This window comes from Diospyros lotus, chromosome 2 (assembly GCF_014633365.1).
Source record: "Diospyros lotus cultivar Yz01 chromosome 2, ASM1463336v1, whole genome shotgun sequence".
NCBI classification, from domain to species: domain Eukaryota; kingdom Viridiplantae; phylum Streptophyta; class Magnoliopsida; order Ericales; family Ebenaceae; genus Diospyros; species Diospyros lotus.
The window spans coordinates 27,422,696-27,440,744 of record NC_068339.1 but is presented as its reverse complement, the minus strand read 5'-3'; the positions used below and the strand labels follow the sequence as shown (position 1 = coordinate 27,440,744).

General features: G+C 37.4%; 2 protein-coding genes across 3 annotated transcripts; both read right to left on the bottom strand.

The window, feature by feature from the left end:
* Nucleotides 1-465: 465 nt before the first annotated feature.
* On the bottom strand, nt 466-2,067 carry LOC127795433 (glycine-rich cell wall structural protein 1-like). 2 transcript variants are annotated; one of them, XM_052327095.1, is made up of 2 exons: nt 1,750-2,067; nt 466-1,623 (listed from the first exon to the last, which is right to left on the bottom strand). In XM_052327095.1, the coding sequence occupies exons 1-2, from the start codon at nt 2,027-2,029 to the stop codon at nt 698-700; spliced, it is 1,206 nt and encodes a 401-aa protein (XP_052183055.1). In that variant the 5' UTR covers nt 2,030-2,067; the 3' UTR covers nt 466-697. The 2 variants fall into 2 exon arrangements, with proteins under 2 accessions (XP_052183055.1, XP_052183056.1); XM_052327096.1 differs by having other exon boundaries at nt 466-1,497.
* A 1,995-nt stretch (nt 2,068-4,062) lies between these two features.
* Nucleotides 4,063-4,721, bottom strand: LOC127795434 (glycine-rich protein 5-like). Its single transcript, XM_052327097.1, has 2 exons — nt 4,594-4,721; nt 4,063-4,459 (listed from the first exon to the last, which is right to left on the bottom strand). Coding segments are annotated over exons 1-2 (303 nt in total). The 5' UTR covers nt 4,596-4,721; the 3' UTR covers nt 4,063-4,158.
* Between the last annotated feature and the right edge of the window lie 13,328 nt (nt 4,722-18,049).

The following is an 18,049-nucleotide window of genomic DNA, read 5'->3' as shown; positions in this document are numbered from 1 at the left end:
ATAGTTATATACAGATGTAACAATATATTTATAAACTTGATCTATATAAAAATATTTTTACGTAAATATATTGAAATATATTTACAAAATATATTTATTTAAAGTAAATAAAACCTAAAAATATAATTAAATATATTTTCTATGTGCATAAAATATAAAGTTAAATATATGTAAATCCCGGTTTTTTTTTATATATTTTTTTGGATAATCTTCATATAGGGACATTAATTATGCTTTGTATGATTTTCTATCTTTTTCCAATATTGGGTTAAAAATGGTATTCTATTACAAAATGGTATAAGAAAATTGATTTCCTCAAGATTTCTTGCGAAAAAAAATACTCTCAAATTTGACATTTTAACGGACATCAAATTTGACATTTGATGTTTTATATATTTATATTAATAATATCAATATAGAATATCATTATAAATGTCAAATTTAAGTGTGCATAAAATAATAATATTGAAATGATAATTAATTAGTTAATTAATGAAGAAGAAGGAGGAAGCTAGGAAGAATGTGTTGAAGATATGGTGGCATGGTACAGTGAAAAGTGATTGATTGCATGATCATCAGTTGATACTAGAAATGGAAGACAATAAGGAATTCTCTTAATTTGATGATCATATGATATATAGCCATTTTCCTAGCTTTGCAACATTGGCGATGGTGGTGTCAAGCGTGTGTGAACTAGCTAGGGTTTATTACCATTGATGTAGGTGTCTCCTACACCAATATTACCACTGTCATCGCCACCGGCTCCTATGCCAAACCCGAATCCCATGCCCATCCCAAATCCCATCCCACCTCCATGATTGCCACCAGAACCCTTGCCTTCACCATATCCTGATCCTTCATTAGAAGTTTTATTGTCATTGTTGCCGTCCTCGCCGCCGCCGCCGCCGCCGCCACCTCCCAAACTACCACCCATTCCAAAGCCACTTCCATACCCAGATCCTCCGTTATAAGTGGCACCACCACCTCCCCCTTCGCCAATGCCACCTATGCCGACTCCAGCACCAAAGCCACTACCATGACCAAAACCACTATTGCCGCCGCCACCCCCACCTCCTCCTCCTCCAAAGCCACCACCACCTTTGCTTCCACCTTCGCCACTGCCGCCAAAACCAGCACCAGCACCATACCCGCTACCATGTCCATGACTTCCATCCATATTGCTACCACTGCCACCACCTCCGTGGCCCCCACCGCCGCCGCCTCCTCCACCTATGCCATCACCACCTACACCAAAACCAGCACCAGCACCATACCCGCTACCATGTCCATAACTTCCATCCATATTGCTACCACCGCCACCACCTCCGTGGCCCCCACCGCCGCCGCCTCCTCCACCTATGCCATCACCACCTACACCAAAACCAGCACCAGCACCATACCCGCTACCATGTCCATAACTTCCATCCATATTGCTACCACCGCCACCACCTCCGTGGCCCCCACCGCCGCCGCCTCCTCCACCTATGCCATCACCACCTACACCAAAACCAGCACCAGCACCATACCCGCTACCATGTCCATAACTTCCATCCATATTGCTACCACCGCCACCACCTCCGTGGCCCCCACCGCCGCCGCCTCCTCCACCTATGCCATCACCACCTACACCAAAACCAGCACCAGCGCCATACCCGCTACCATGTCCATAACTTCCATCCATATTACTACCACCGCCACCACCTCCGTGGCCCCCACCGCCGCCGCCTCCTCCACCTATGCCATCACCACCTACACCAAAACCAGCTCCAAAACCTTCGCCATAACCAGCCCCACCATCCGCATTACCCCCTCCACCACCATGCCCTCCGCCGCCTCCTCCTCCTCCATCACCGCCACCACCAGCACCACTTCCTAGACCAAAAAAGCTCTTGCAACCCCGCCAACCTCCATAATTACAATATTCACGATCATCAACACTTGGAACATTCTCACCAGAGCTTGCCCCACTCCATGAAACAAAAATGGTAAGAAGAAGAGCCATACAAAGAGAACTAGGTGGAGTTCCCATGGCAATTTGAACAAGCAAGGATCAGCACTTGAAGACCCAGTTTCTTGCTTGGTCCTCTCTTCTCCAAGACCCCTTCTATTTATAGCCATTAGAACAATCATTTACTGATAGAGATGTATCTCCTGCAGTCAACGCATCCGACAAAAAAGAAAAATTAAAAAAGACAGCCCATATAATTGCATATATATATGTGTGTGTGTGTGTGTGTGTGTGTGTTAAAATGTGTAGGTTATACAAATTCGATATTGCAATGAGCATGAGATGGTGGAGTGGGTGTGGCTGTACCTTCAAGAACTATCCATGGAAGAAAGAAATCAGGGAAGCTAGGTAGCGGCTAGTGGTATCCATCTTTCATATTAATTATTTTTAGATTATAAGAATATGACATGTGTTAATATAATATATATATATATATATAATAGAATATGGAGGTCTTGTTTAATTCAGTTCTGTATGTCTGGAAGCCACCATGCACCAGTGGGAGGCTAAAATGGCAAGTAATTAATGTGCAAGCCATGTGAGCCTAATTATGTACAAGTATCTAGCAACAGGATATTGGTTGAGGATAAGTACTGGACCAAACCTCACATGGCAGCCACCCAAGCAAAAGCAAGCATTGGGTCGGATCCAACTGATGATGATGAAGCTAAGCCCTTGTATCTAGCTATATATATACTTGGTAGGTTTGGTCCGTTGGGGTGCCATTTCTCAGGGGGACAGGTCCCCAGCTTTGGGGCCAATGACCTACGCCAGTGGCGTACACACACACACACACACATACATATATATACAGCTTTTATGGGTCTCCATGCTGAATTACGAGTGCCTGTCTTTACCTTGATAAGATTAATACAAGTGTTTGATTATTAATTAACAACTTCTCATCATTCATGCCCATGTGTCCTTAAAGAGGTAGAAAAATTTCAGAGTAATATGATTATGAAGATTAAATATCTTGGAGGGGAGGTAAACAAATCCCCCATAAAGTCAGTTACTCATGCTTACACTTTTGTTGGTCTCGCGTGGTCTCAAATATTTTCTATTCAAGAAAAATAAATAAATAAACAAATTGACAAGACTCTTAAGTCTTAAAACATAAGGTAACCCACAATGTGAGAATGATTTCATTAAAAAGCAGCAAGCCAATATTACATGAAAAGAATATTGAAAGATTTCATTAAATTTACAGAATATCATTAGCTTTATTAAATTCAACAATCTACCAGATCATCCACATGTTATATATTAACTCAAGATTTTCCACGTCACCCACATATTAAAATCTAAAATACATATTTTTTTTTTTTTATCTTTTGCCACAAATTTTTATGTAACATACTTAGTTTTTAAAAATGGGGTAATTATACCCAAATCTCATGAAGATCTCTTGTGATTTTAAAGAATGTTTCTTAGTTTACTTTTTGGTTTGTGCACTCCATTGGCACATTTTTAAACTAACAAATGGGTTGTTAATTTGAGAAAATAAATAAATCATAAGAATCTCTAGAGATATTTTTAATATATAAAAAACTTAAATTATAAGAAATTTGAATGTAATTTATCCCATAATTTAGTGTACAATAATGCATGTTTTTCCTCTTTTCTTTAATTTTGGACCCTCTACTCTCTATAATTTGTCTCTTTGTCATAATTGTTTGATGAAGCTTCTATATATTCTAATTAATGGACTAGTCGTCTAGTCCACACCAACCACTCCACTTCTTCAGCACAATTTGCTATTGGAATCCAGTACCATCCCTTGAAGCCTTACCCTTTTGCCAATTATTAATTATTATCTACACCAACTCAGATAATTAAATAGTCGGAGCATGATTAAACAACTCAAAATAGATCACAGTGCTCGAGAAGGCAATTAATTAACAAATGAAATGATTAATTATTCTAATTTTCAAGAGTCTGCTATAATTTTACTTATTAAAAAGAAGAAATGATTGTTCTAATTAAGATGGAATAACCACTGTTTGTTCCTTAATCGATACTTTAACAATGGCGAGCTTGAATAGCATGAAGAGCTTTGCTAATATCCACTAGCTAGCTAGAGAGACACTGCCACTGCACTACTGATCGGAAATTAAGACATTTGGTTTGTGTATATATTGAGATTACAGTTATGGAAGTCCATCTCCAGCAGCTCCACCACCGGAAACAGAAGCATCCTTCCCGTCTCCGCCCACAACGCCGCCTCCAAAGCCGCCGCCTACGCGGCCGCCAAGTCGGCCGGCGTCACCGCCAAAGCCAAAGCCCCCACCCAGTCCCACTCCGCCTCCCAAGCCAGCCGGCGGGCCGTTGCCAAACCCTGGGCCGTGGCCCAGTCCGCCGCCGTAGCGGGGAAAGTGGCTCCAGAATTTCTTGTCGGCGTAAACGGCAGTAGCCTTGTCCATTTCAAGCTTCCTGGCATTAGTAAGAGACCTGCAAGCAAGTTCAGCAAGGAGGATCAGAAGAAGAAACTTAATGCCCATAGTTGAGCTTTGTGGATCTATGTGATGATTGGGAAGAAGAGAATAGATACATATACTCACACACACACACACACACACACATACATATCTACTTATCTCCACACTTTTCTGATGATCTACCTAGTTGTCATATAAACTAGACCTTACAACAACACTCATGCACGGCTTGCTTCTCGTTTAATTTGTCATGGAAGGTTTGATTTTATTGTGGCTTTTCTTTCTTTGGTTTATTGGATAGAGGGTAATTAAAGTGATCCAGGCTCAAATATTACTTAAGACACTAATGATACATTCATTAGAGTATATAATCGGATACTAGTTAGTATTGAATAGGGAAATTAAATGAGAAAATAACAAGGATACAAAAAAAAAAAAGTTAACCCACTAATTTGTCTCAACAATTCACTTCTATAATAGACACCAAATCAAAACTTAAACCAACTAATTTTGCGGCCTTAGCTAATTAGTTATTATATACATCAAAAATCTAATCACATGCTCGCTGGAGACACACAATTATATGATAATCTGATTATATCATTCTATAAATTAGTGGGGTGTAGTCCATTAATAATTAAATCACAACCCATTAAATCTTTCAAACCTATTCTAATCCTCACTATTAGATAAAATGATTTGAATGACTTGTCCTACCTTACATTAACCAAATTAAAAATTTAATAATTCATCTAACACGGTACACACAAGCCTACCGCGTCCACCCATCTACCAGGTGAGCTCTTGTTTTAGTTTCCATGTTTCGATTGATTTTCACTTTTATTTTCAATTGAAAAGTGAAAATTGAATTTATGGGTTAATTTTTGCTACCATCTTCAGAAATTTGAAAATAAAAACAAAGTCATTTTATTTGTGTTATTTTTTCTCAATATTGATAGAACATTTGAAACAAACTACTGTATTTATGTTTGGTTTTGATAATTTGAAAAGTGTTTCTTAAACCAAATTAGAACGATAATTTATCTATTTTTCAAACAACCATATATTTAAAACTATCGAAATGGTAACTCAGCTCTTTGGACAATTTAGGCTATTTCAACTATAACAATAGGTAACAATTATCTAAAATAATAATAATAATAATAATAATAATAATAATAATAATAATAATAATAATCAAACATAACAACAATGACATTTTTATTTTTGTTTTTAAAATAAAAAAAAACTTGGGAGTTAACCCATCCAAGTTGTCAATTAGTATGGTTGAGAGGGAGATGAAAAAAAGTTATTTCAACCCAATCAAATTGGCATCTCTTCGAGTTCTCATAAAATTAAAGATAACCCCGAGTATATATTATGAAAGAAAACCTCAAAGACCCTTTCTTATTAGGTGCCCTGTGCCTGGGCCCTATGGTCCACTAGGTTTGGGTCAGGTTATTTGCCCTTCCTTTAATATTGGGTCCAATAAGGTTTCATATTGGACCCATTTTTAAGAGTCATTTTGCGCTGTTACTTTAGAATTTTAGCCAAAATTTTAGGTCCATTTGCGGTTAGAGTTATACCCCGTTCAAGGACCATTTATATGGGACTCTCTTTTTAAGCCCACAAAATAGTCCTAGTTTGGGACAATTTTTAAGCCCATTTTCACTTTTGTGTTGGATACATACGTTAACGTACATTTAGGCCACCATTTACACTTAGCAGGCCATATTTATCCCCTTTGCCACGCCTCTTTGGGCTCATTTTGGGTTAAAATTTGTGTGTGTGTGTGTGTGTGTAACTTTAGGGTTATTTTGGAGCTGCATTTTTACCACCTAAAATGGCAACATTTACTAATAAACTAGTACACATCAGCATAATGGCATATATGCTCCGTGCTCATAAGGCTTACTTATCACTTTTAAACATGCCTTTCACCGGACAGATGTTGGTAATATGTCATAATCCTATATCTAAAAAAGATAATTTTTTTATGTACCTTTGTATTTAATAAATGACGATTTTATCTTTATTTATGACTTTCTAATTTTATATGAATGACTCATGATTTTTTGTTGAAAATCTCATTCTTAAGTTGTTAAGAATATGATGATGAAATTTTTCTGTACATGGAATTTAAATTATTCCTAATTCTTAACTTTTTTTGAATGGGGACTTTAAAAAGCAAGTATGGACTATTATGGAAGTTTACTACTTTGATTAATACATGATACTAATAATAAAGGGTGGTGGGTCACATACCACAAAGCGTGTGATGCTTACAATAAATGAGTGGGCCGTTGTTGGTTGAAATAACACACTGAACATGATTATATGGTTTGAGAGGATTAACAATTTGTTATTAGTTGCGATTGAGTAATTAATCACCTGACTTAAAGTAACACAATTATTTTGTGCATTGGTGTGTGATATTTACTAGTGATGAAAACTCATTCAATTGCGAGATATGAATGTTCACTGTGTGGTCTTATTTGATTGATATTCGGAGGCAAATGTTTGCTAAAAAGGATCCATTCCCTCTATCATGAAGTGAATGTTCTATGCGGTCTTTTGTTAGTTTGTGATATGAAAAGTCCTTTGGCAAGGCATAAAAGGAGTTTTCAATATGTCATCTCATTACTCCAATTGAGATTTATTGCATAAAATTGAGTTAGTGAGTTTGTTGAACCTTTAATTTTGATGATTATTCCTAAACATATGCTTAAGAATAGTAAAAATACAAACCGTTGAAATCGAATTTGAAAACAAAAATTTTAAGTGAGCAACACACATAATTAATTGAGAAATATGATTTTTACTCGAGTAATATCTTATGTTAGTCAAGTATTTATCTCTAGGAAGTTTACTTTAAACTAAAATTCAAAAGTTACTTGAGTAATAAGAATTAATTGGCTGAGTAAAATATACCAAGAATTTAAGATTCAAAATCTTAATTGATTGATCATCTGACTTAATCGAGTAATCATACTATTAATCGAGTAGAATAGTTAAACAAAAAAATATCATATGACTTAAGCATAAAAGATTTCAAGCTTTAATTGAGTAACCAAACTTATCAATCTAGTACTCAAAAAGATTAACTGACTAAGAGTTAATTTTAGTCGAGTATTATTCTTTGAATATTTTTAAACTCAAAAATTAATCGACTAAGAGTTAATTTTAGTCAAGTATTATTCTTTGAATAGTTTTGGTCTCAAAAGATTAATTGACTAAGAGTTAATTTTAATCGAGTATTATTTTTTAAACATTTTTGGACAGTAAGGTACTTAAAAGATTAATCGACTAAGAGTTAGTTTTAATTGAGTATTATCTTTTTTAGTCAAGTAATAAAATTGTTTAATCGAGTAATTATTCTTCAATCATTTTTGGATAGCAAGGTACTCAAAAAGTTAATCGACTAAGAGTTAGTTTTAATCGAATATTATCTTCTTTAGTCGAGCAACATAATTGCATAATCAAATAATGACATATTTGTAACAACCTGCTTTCTCAAGGCGTGTCACTATTTTAGAATTTTTTTTAATATATATATTTTTTCTCACAATACCATCTTGAAATTCCCAAAATACAGTATTTAAAAATCCCTAAACATATATGTAATGACTTGAATTTTTGGAAAAATAATATATGTATTTAAGGTGATCCGTGGCCTTGAGGAATTAATGAAAAAATGTTAAATTTATTATCTTTTTGAATGAAAGGAATAATTGAGAGTTGGTGGAATTTATTGAGTTTCAATGTAAGTTGGAAAATGGACATTTATTTAGTATAAAATTAAATGTAGTGCTAAGTTGTAGCAAGGGGGGTAGTTGGGTGGTTGAGTATGCAAGTATTTTGTGTTTTTAAATTAAATAGGAGGAAAAATGGTTAAATGATCAAAATGGGTTTAATGAGGTCGCCGAAGATTCTGATACATCTTTGTCGTGCTCGGATGGATAGTGTAACAGGATCGTTTTGGTGGGATGGTTTGAAAAGAGACATGAGAAAATATGTTTTGCAATGTGCGGTAAGTCAACAAATTAAGGCAGAACATCAGAGACCAGCTGGTCTCCTACAGTTGTTATCTATTCCAGAGTAGAAATAGGATAATATATCCATGGACTTTGTGATGGGTTTGCCTAGGATGACAAAGGGACACGATGCCATATGGGTGATAGTTGACAGGCTGACTAAATTAGCCCACTTCTTGTCGATAAAGAAGACTTACCCTTTGAACTGCTTAGAGAAGATATATATTGAGGAGATCGTGAGACTGCATGGTATCCCATCTAGTATTGTGTCAAATCAGGATTCTCGTTTCACTTCACATTTTTGGGAGGCTTTGCATGGTGCTACTGGCACGAAGTTGAGATTTAATACTGTATTTCATCCACTGACTGACGAGTAGATGGAGAGGACGATCCAGACATTTGAGGATACTTAGGGCATGTGTATTGGATTTTCAAGGCAATTGGATGATAATTTGTCATTGGTGGAGTTCACCTACAATAATAGTCATCATGTGAGTATTGGGATGCCATCTTATGAGGCATTATATGGAAGACTATGTAGATCGCCCATTTGTTGGAAGGAATTAGGAGATAGAGCATTGTTGAGACCCGAGGTCATTGAACAGATGACATAAAAGATCCGAACCATTAAGCCCCAAATGAAAATAGCTTAAGATAGACAAAAGAGTTACTTGGACAAGAGGCGGCATAACTTGGAATTTGATGTGGGCGATCATGGATGGTTGAGGGTAATGTCTATGAAGGGTGTGTGTCAATTTCAAGTTTCGAGAAAGCTTAGTCCGTAATGGATTGTTTGAAATTTTAGAGCGAGTCGGGACTTTGGCATATAGTTTTGCTTCGCCACCTTAGTTATCCGGTGTTCACAACATCTTCCATGTGTTTATGTTGAGAAAGTACATGCCGATCCCCAGCACATTATTGACTATTAGACCATAGAGATCAGTGATGATGTTTCTTATGAGGAAATGACAGTCAGTATATTGGAGTAGAGTGAGAAAGTATTAAGAAACAGGACGATTCCGTTTGTGAAAATCCAATGATAGCGTCACTCTTCAGACAAGGCTACTTGGGAGCTTGAGGATGAGATGAGGTGTATTTTTCCCTAGTTGTTTGCATGACTAGGTATGAATTTGAGGGACCAAATTCTTTTAGGAGGGGGGAATAAACTGTAACAACTTGTTATTGGGTTTATGTCATGGTTAATGATTTTATTTTATTTTGGTGTATAAATATATTTTTATATATCTTGGATTATAGAGAAATCTAGAGGTTGAAAATTTAATAAATTGGGTTGAGTTTAATGAATAGAGTTGGGCTAATGTGAAAAGCCCAAGATCATGGGATAGTAAAAATTTAAATTTAAACTTATATGGATTGGGCCTAAATTATGTGGGTTGTGAATTTAGTTAAATTCAAATGAAATGGGTTGGGTCTTAAGTGTTGGGCCAAGTTAGAAAATAAAACTCTTTGGACTTATGTGAGTTGAGCCTAATTAATAAGAGTTGAATTAATGGGTTGGGCTCGAGCTCATTTTCTATGCAGTGAGATAAATTAAAGGGAAATGTAATTTAATTGTGAAATGTCAAGGAAGTGCTTGAGGTCTTTATGTTGAGTGTGAAAAAGCTAAGGGTAAATGGGAAATTGTATAAATGGGTTTGATAAAGTGAAAGTAAAGCAAGATTGGTATGGGGCAAGCAACGTAGTTTAAAAATTTTAAATCTTATCTCAATCCCGACGATTGGATCAACGTCAAAATCAAAACAATCATATACATAATAAAATAAATCTAACCTTTAGATTTTTGAGTCGTTTGCGGATTCAAGCCGTCCAAGTGTCCGGCCTCTAACTCGTAATACGTGACACGCATCCGTTGGTGATGAGAGCGAAATAAGAGTGCTAACTCTTTCTCCTTTTCGTGGCTTGTGTACGGATGGAAAAGAATGCCCTCGTTTCAAATCGATGCCAAAAGAAACGAGAGAGAGTGAATGGCAATTGTTTTTCTAACTTTTGAAAAATCACACAAAACAATTTCATAATTTGGGCAACCCTTAAATGGGTATTTATAGAGGAGTTATAGGGTTTCTTAAGCCCTAAAAGATATGGGCCGACCCATTTATTCTAGTTCAACTAAGAACTTAATTAAATGGGTTTATTCTAGTCCAACTAAAAACTTAATTACTTGGTTTAAATCCAATAATAAGTTTAAATAAAATATTCGGTCCAAATCTAATTTAGTCCAAATATATTATTTAATTTAGTCTAAATATAATATTTAATTTAATATTTGATCCAAATACTTTATTTAGTCCAAATATTAATTTAAGCCCCAATATATTTTATTTCCTATTTGCCACTCCAACAAATAAAAAATTATTAAATTAAAAACTCATTTCTAATTTAATCAATTGCCATATTAGGAAACTCTTCCCTTTATGACGACCCCTCGTCATATTGACGTCATTACGTCTATTTGTTATTTTTTGTGAGAACTTACGACGGCATAACTTCTTGTCGAAGTGTCCCAGTTAACCATACGTCCGCTCTCTTAATTTGAGCTAGGGACTATACCTTTTGCGTATGACTTATTAGGCTTTTAAATGTGTTGGCAATGTGTCGGTATGAACATATAAGACAATATTGGCCTCTAGCAAGGCGTCATGCTTACCCAATTATTCAAATGGATTCATAATCCACGAACAATCTTTCACGAGCATGGTTACCGTATAATTCAATCATCTCGTCAATGTATCTTATGTGATCTCAAGTCTGGCAATGTGTTACTTGATTACGATCACATGAGTTTTCTTCGGTTCTCCAGATATCCTCACTCAATAGAGAGTGAATCAATAACTCCTTATTGATCTCTTTCAACATGGCTATGGATTTAAAGTGAATATCCACCAAATACACCTTAGATACATCATCCTCTATCAAGGGATAGACGAGTCCCATCTTGGTTTTATACCCATCTCTATAAGCCTCACGATATGCCCGACGATCGTCCAAGTGCAGACTTTGTCTAGGCCCATCGAAACAATGTCAAAACATATACTGGTCTTCTTATGAGATTACCGTGACAACCTCAGGTCTAAAGATTAGTTACACCCATCTCATATGAGAATCCATCAACATATAACCAAAATGGATTCTTATGGTAGGTCATGTCCAGTGACACGTTCTCCAACATTGGTCACCTATGTACTTGTCTAGGCATCCCTATGCCTATAGGTGTGAGACCCCCATTGTTATCACATAGCAAAAATATAACACATACAAGTCTTACCGTAATTGTTAATGTCCATTCTTGACATTATTACAACTTGGGACATTTAATGATGTCTAGAAACTACGATGCATCATCTCATATTTTTATAGATTAATCACAATATACATCATATTGACTTTTACCCAGTTTTATTCGATCATTACAATAATAAAAAGAAAATAATAGAAAGATTTTTTGTGAAATTGAATAACTCCTTATTCAATAATAAATATACTTACAATTGTCAGTGTACAACATGCCCAATTTGATTGGGTCTAGAGCACCTACACTAATATAAAGAACATAAAAAAAGAAATGAAAAATGTCCAAAAGGGGGATGATAATAATTGTATTTGTGTGTGTAAGTGAAGGGCAAAAGAGTCTTTTGGTGAGAGACACATGACCCTCTCTTTCCCCATTTCTCTCTCATTTGTTTCCCTCTATTCTTTCTCTTCCTTCATCTTCTGAGAAGTCTTCTTCATCTCCTTCTTCTTGGTTTCCTTCTTCTTCTTCTTCATTTGGAGCTTCAAGGGTGAATTCTCAAGTTGGAAGACAGATTCTCCTTAGTTTATCTTCATAAGAAGGAAGACAAGTTTTCCTTACATCTCTCTTGTTATGCACGATTTCTTTTTACCATTTTATGTACAAGCTTTTTACTTAATTCCCTTCATTTTGAGTATATCTTTCTTTCTATCCATGGCTAAAAATACCATTTTTGGTTAAAAATGGGTCTTTCTTTTTATTTGCAAATATTTTGTAAAAATTCTTTAAAATTAGTAGGTCCTATTTGATCTTCATTTTGGGCTTGATTTACTCCAAAGTTTTTCAAAGAATGACATTTTATTGGTTAGATTAGAGGATTTGCAAGTATTTTTGAGTTACAATGTATTATGTTTGAGTTTCTGTTTCTGGGTCTTTAAGAGTCAACTTTCGCATATGGAAGAGTTGACTTTCGGGTTTTCAAGAGTTGACTCTCGAGTCTCCAAGAGTTGACTTTCACTATTCCAAAAGTCGACTTTCAATGCTTTCAAAAGTCGACTTTCCAGTCTTCAAGAGTCAACTTTCCACATCGTAAGAGTCAACTCTCCATCTTTCAGAAGTCAACTTTCAGTGTTCAGAATTGTATTTTTAATCTAGAATTGTGGAAAAATAATTTATAAATGATTCATAATAAGATATGGGTTGTAATTTGTATGTTAATTAAGCATTATTGAAGATAGTGAACTTCTCCCTACTCTTGGGAATAACTAACACTGAAGTCATTGTTAGCCTCTTCTTCAACTTTTGAAAGCAATTCTCGCATGTCTCATTCCACTTGAACTTTACTCTTTTCCAAGTCAATTTGGTCATAGTTAAGGATAATCAGGAGAATCCCTCAATGAACCTCCTATAATAACCTACCAATCCCAAAAAGCTTCAGATACTAGTCACAATAGTTGGCCTGGGCCAATCAACCACTGCCTTCGCCTTTTTAGGGTCCACTACAATATCCTTGCTAGACACTACATGTGCCAAGAAGCCCACATTTCGCTACCAAAAATCACATTTACTGAATTTTGCATATAACAATTCTTTTTTGAACCTCTACAAGGTTACCTTGAGATGGGTCTCATGTTTTTCCAAGTTTGGTGAGTAAATAAGGATATCATCAATAAACACAATAACAAAACAATCCAAGTATTCCCTAAATACCCTATTTATCAAATCCATGAAGACTGCTAGGGCATTCTTTAACCCGAATGGCATGACCACAAACTCATAATGGCCATACTAGGTGCAAAATGTTGTCTTCTGCACATCTTCTTCTCTGACCCTCACTTGATGGTACCCTAATTTCAAATTAATATTCAAAAAGACTGAGGCTTCCTAGAGTTAGTCTAACAAATCATCAACACGTGGGAGAAGGTACTTGTTCTTCAATGTCACCTGATTTAACTTCCAATCGTCAATGCATAGCCTCATAGATCCATATTTTTTCCTCACAAACAATACTAGAGCACCCCAAGGTGAGGCACTTGGGCGGATGAATCCATTCTCAATCAGTTCTTGCAGCTACACCTTCAGTTCCTTTAATTCATTAGCCGCCATTCTATAATGGGCCTTGGAAATAGGCTGCGTACCTGGCACCAACTCTATAGAAAACTCAATATCCCTCGGTGGTTGCAATCCTGGCAATTCAGGAAATACATTGGGAAATTTCTGAACTACTGGAATATCTGACAACTCTGCTTTATTCTCCTGATATGTCATCACAAAAGCCAAATATGCCTCGCATCCATGTCGCACCAACTTCTCTACCTTCATTACAGAAATCATGGGTGTGGAGCTCATAGGCTTGATGCCTTGATACACTATAATCGACTGCTGAGACAACTCAAAATGAATTACCTTGTGTCGACAATCAACCTTGGCATAATGTTGGAATAGCTAATCCATGCCCAAAATAAGATCAAAATTCTTTATGTCCAATACCACCAAATTTCTTGGGAGCTCCTTATCATGCACCTTAATTTTACAACCTCTATAAACTTCACTATATACCAATTCCACATTTCCCAACGTAGACACAATCAAATAATACAACAGTAATGTTCTAGGAATTGGAATATGGCATACAACTCGGGGTGCAACAAAAGAGTGTGTGGATCCTGTGTCAAATAAAACACGCACATCATCATATAAGGAGAGAATAACTTGTACTGTATCGTTCCCTTTCTTAACCTCAACTGTAGTTAAAGCTAACACTCGCCCTTGAACGTGGGGTTTGTCAGTATCCTCGGTGTACTATCCCTGTGGTAGTGCTAAGAGTGGAGTCGTCCCCTAAACTCTGGGTACTGTCGACCTCTGACCCTATCTGTAACCTTGATTCCAGATTTCTATCCTCCCTATTGTGGTAGCTAAGTACAAACATTAGACTTATAGCCCTTCCGGCCACACTGATAACAAATCACCTATCTGTCGCTTATCGTGCCCAAACTTTATGGGCAATCCTCTATAGGTACCCTATCAGCCTGCAAGTGTAACATGTTCAAACTAACCTCAGTGTTTTCTACCACAAGTCTTATATGGTGGGTATTAGATGTACTACTTATTGAATTAGACGCCCCCATCATCTTCTTATCACTGCCATGTCCATGAGATGAACTCGCTCCCCATGAAGCTACCTATGCTATAATAACTCGTATTACATGGTATTAAAAAAATAAATAATTTCTAATGATTTCGAAAGGATCTTGTGTGGTCCGGGAAGTCCGGAAGTCGATTTTGAGAAATTAATTAATAAAAGTGGCTGAATCGACGGTAGGGAATGCCTTGGGACTTGGATGTCCAGGGAGGAGGGCATGAGATTGGCGAGTGGCCGGCTATCGAACCACTCCAGAAATAGAGATCTATGTTTGCATCTCTTCTCTAGTTTGCAGCAAAGTGCACCCTAGGTCATCTCTCACAAGGAGCCTCACTTTCTTCTACCAACAAAGGAGAACCAACATAACCAATAACAGTTTGTTTGGGGGGGGTTTTGACAGAAAACTAATTGGTAAAACAGAAAGATGAAGATGGATGAAAAATCAATAAGAGGAGTGCAACCGGCTGTGTATTTGTCTCCTATGTGAAATCTTCCTTGTCCACTCTATATATCTTGGTTTGCTAGATGCTTTGATCTCCGGAAAACAAACTCAAAGCATCCCCAACAACCGTCCAAGGATTAGAATGATTGGAAATAACAAAATGAATGCAGAAATCTCTTGCAAACAAAATGCAACCATTCACTCTCTATTCAACCTATCCGGACCTATGCAAGAACAACCGTTCAAGCACACAATATTCATTTCCGAGATGTTATACCAACCGGCTATAACATTCTGTTCTCTTAAGCATTTAACAGAAAGTGAAACCATGCAAGTTCACACAAACCTGCCATGAACTCCATGCATTCACAAATCTGCTCAAACTAAACCAAATAGAAATGAATAAGAAACAAACAACAAACCAGATTCTTGTAGCTCATTCGGGACTCAAATTCCACATGGATTCAAGACACACAACCGGTTACAAAGTGTTCTAGCCTATCATTACAGAAAGGAAAACAAAATGGAACAAAAGATGTAAAAAAAACAGGAAAGTGCTACAACAACAAAAACGGGCAGAATCCCCTCTATTTTCTCCTCTCTATCTATATGATGATCTCTGAAAATTAATGCTAAGAGGCCTTAAATACATGGCCAAGAAAGGAAAGGCTAGGGAGGCTAGGGTTGGGCCTAGCCCAACAGAAAACAAGTGAGACCAAGTCTGCTCCTTTGATTGTAGGCCCAAGCTCCTTGAAAGTAGGCCCAAGCTCCTTTAGTAGGCCCAAGCTCCTTTAGTAGGGCCAAAGCTCTAGCCCATCCAATATTCCCTAAAGCCTGGATTCATAGAGTAGAGGTAAGATAGAAAATAGTGTAAGGACAATTTGAAGCATAATAAAATAGAAACAATGAAATATCAGCAAAAATTGCTTCAAATGGCCTAATAAGAATGAGGTGAAATGCCAAAATATGGTATAAATATGCATGCTATCAGCGAGCGTCTCGAGGTAAGGCTAATGACGCTGGAACCAATCAAACCAGGAATAATTTTTGAAATAATTTCTGTATAAGTCCGAATGGTTGCTTGAACTGATGATTGCAGAGAACCTCCAGGAAGCTGAGGGGACCCTAAGGGTGGTCCGATTTTGTGAGTGAGGCAACCTTGAAGTGTTTTCGGGTCGAATCGAGGTCCCGTGCTAGAGTAGGGATGAAATTGAAATTCCCGAACAGATGTCGGTTATTAATTTTGGAAAAATCGAGATTTTGAGTGGCTTGATGATATTTAATTTAAGGCATGGAGGGCCTAGGTGTAATTATCTAAATTTTTAATTATAATTAATAAATCCCTCAAGTGTAATTAAAGAGAATAGGGGGGTTTAATATGTAATATATATGGGTGCGCGAAATTGGGAGGAAGCTTTGTACCTTCCTCTGATATTTTCAAACGTAGAGAATGAGAGAGGCAGAGTGCTTGGGGTCGTGTATGCGAGAGAGAGATGAAGAGAGGTCGTGAGAAAGAGATGGCTAGCCGGAGGCTGCTTGAAGCGGTGGCGTAGCTGGCCAGTTACAGTGGCGACGATGGAGGTAGCAGCGGGTGGAGTTGGGCGGCCATGGCGTTGCAGAGGCCATGGAAGCCGGTTGTGATGGTTGGAGAAGCAGCCACGGTGGTAGAGGCGGCCAGTGGTGGTTGAGCTGTCTAGCGGTGGTGGGCTTAGCCGGCGAAGGCGGAGGTTGCAACAGAGGCCGGCCATGGTAGTGGCTGGTGCGCGGGGGAGGCGTGGGCCGCAATGGCAAAGGCCGATGGCCGGTGGGTGCGTGACAACGAGAAGCGGTTGACGGAGGCTGAAAGAGGCCAGGCAGTGGCCAATTGCTGGCATGCACAAGCGCTGTGTGTGCTGTGGAAGAAGAAGAAGATCAGAGGAGGAAGAAGCGCGGGAAAAAGAAAGAAGAAGTGAAGGAGAAGAAGAAAAATAAAGAAAAAAAGAAAATAGAAAAATATGAAAACAAGGAGAAAAAATGGAGAAAATGTTGAAAAATTTCAAAAAAATAGAGGAAAATTTTGAAAATTATTTTGGAGCTAGAGGAGCTTGCTGGAGGCTCAGAAATAGGGTTTTGAGAGCAAGACGGCATCCCATGGGGGAACATCGGTGTGGGCATTTGGCCGATTTTCTCCTCCATATTGGATGAGGTAAAGCAATTAATTATTTTCTAGTTATTTGCATTATGTGAGATGATGTAATGTGAAGTGATGGTTGGATTATGCTTGTGGTTGGAGTTGGTTGTAGTTGTTGATGGGTGATTTTTGCAGTGTGTGGTAAAAATATGAGCCTTGGTTTAATATTTGATGTTGATGGGTTTGTGTGGCATCTAAGTTCTACTGAGGAAGCGGTGGTCTTAGAAGAGCTCGAGGTTCAGGGTAGCATTCTCGCCCATGGCAGAGAAGAGGCTTCGAGCCAAGTAAGGGATGACCCCAAGGGTGGTGGTCTTGCATGCATTCGTAAATGTTTTTCTTTATGAGTTGCATGTAGTGGTTAACACTTGCATGATATGAGTTCTAGTGTATCTATGGCCATATGGAGGACTAGTGTTGTGGGAAGGGTTGGTTGATGCCTTAATCTATGGAGGTTATGAGGGCATGAAAGACTACTCATTTTGCATTGTATTTTTGTATTACATACTCTCTCATTCTTCATTTACTTATGCATTGCACCCTTACTGAGTCTTTATGACTCATGAGGTCT

What these genes read in the sequence shown, in the direction of transcription:
- LOC127795433 (XM_052327095.1), bottom strand. Translation starts at nt 2,029, where the DNA reads ATGGGAACTCCACCTAGTTCTCTTTGTATGGCTCTTCTTCTTACCATT. An exon ending in TGGAGCTGGTTTTGGTGTAG is followed by an intron (nt 1,624 to 1,749) that starts GTGGTGATGGCA and finishes GTTTTGGTGTAG; the next exon opens with GTGGTGATGGCATAGGTGGA.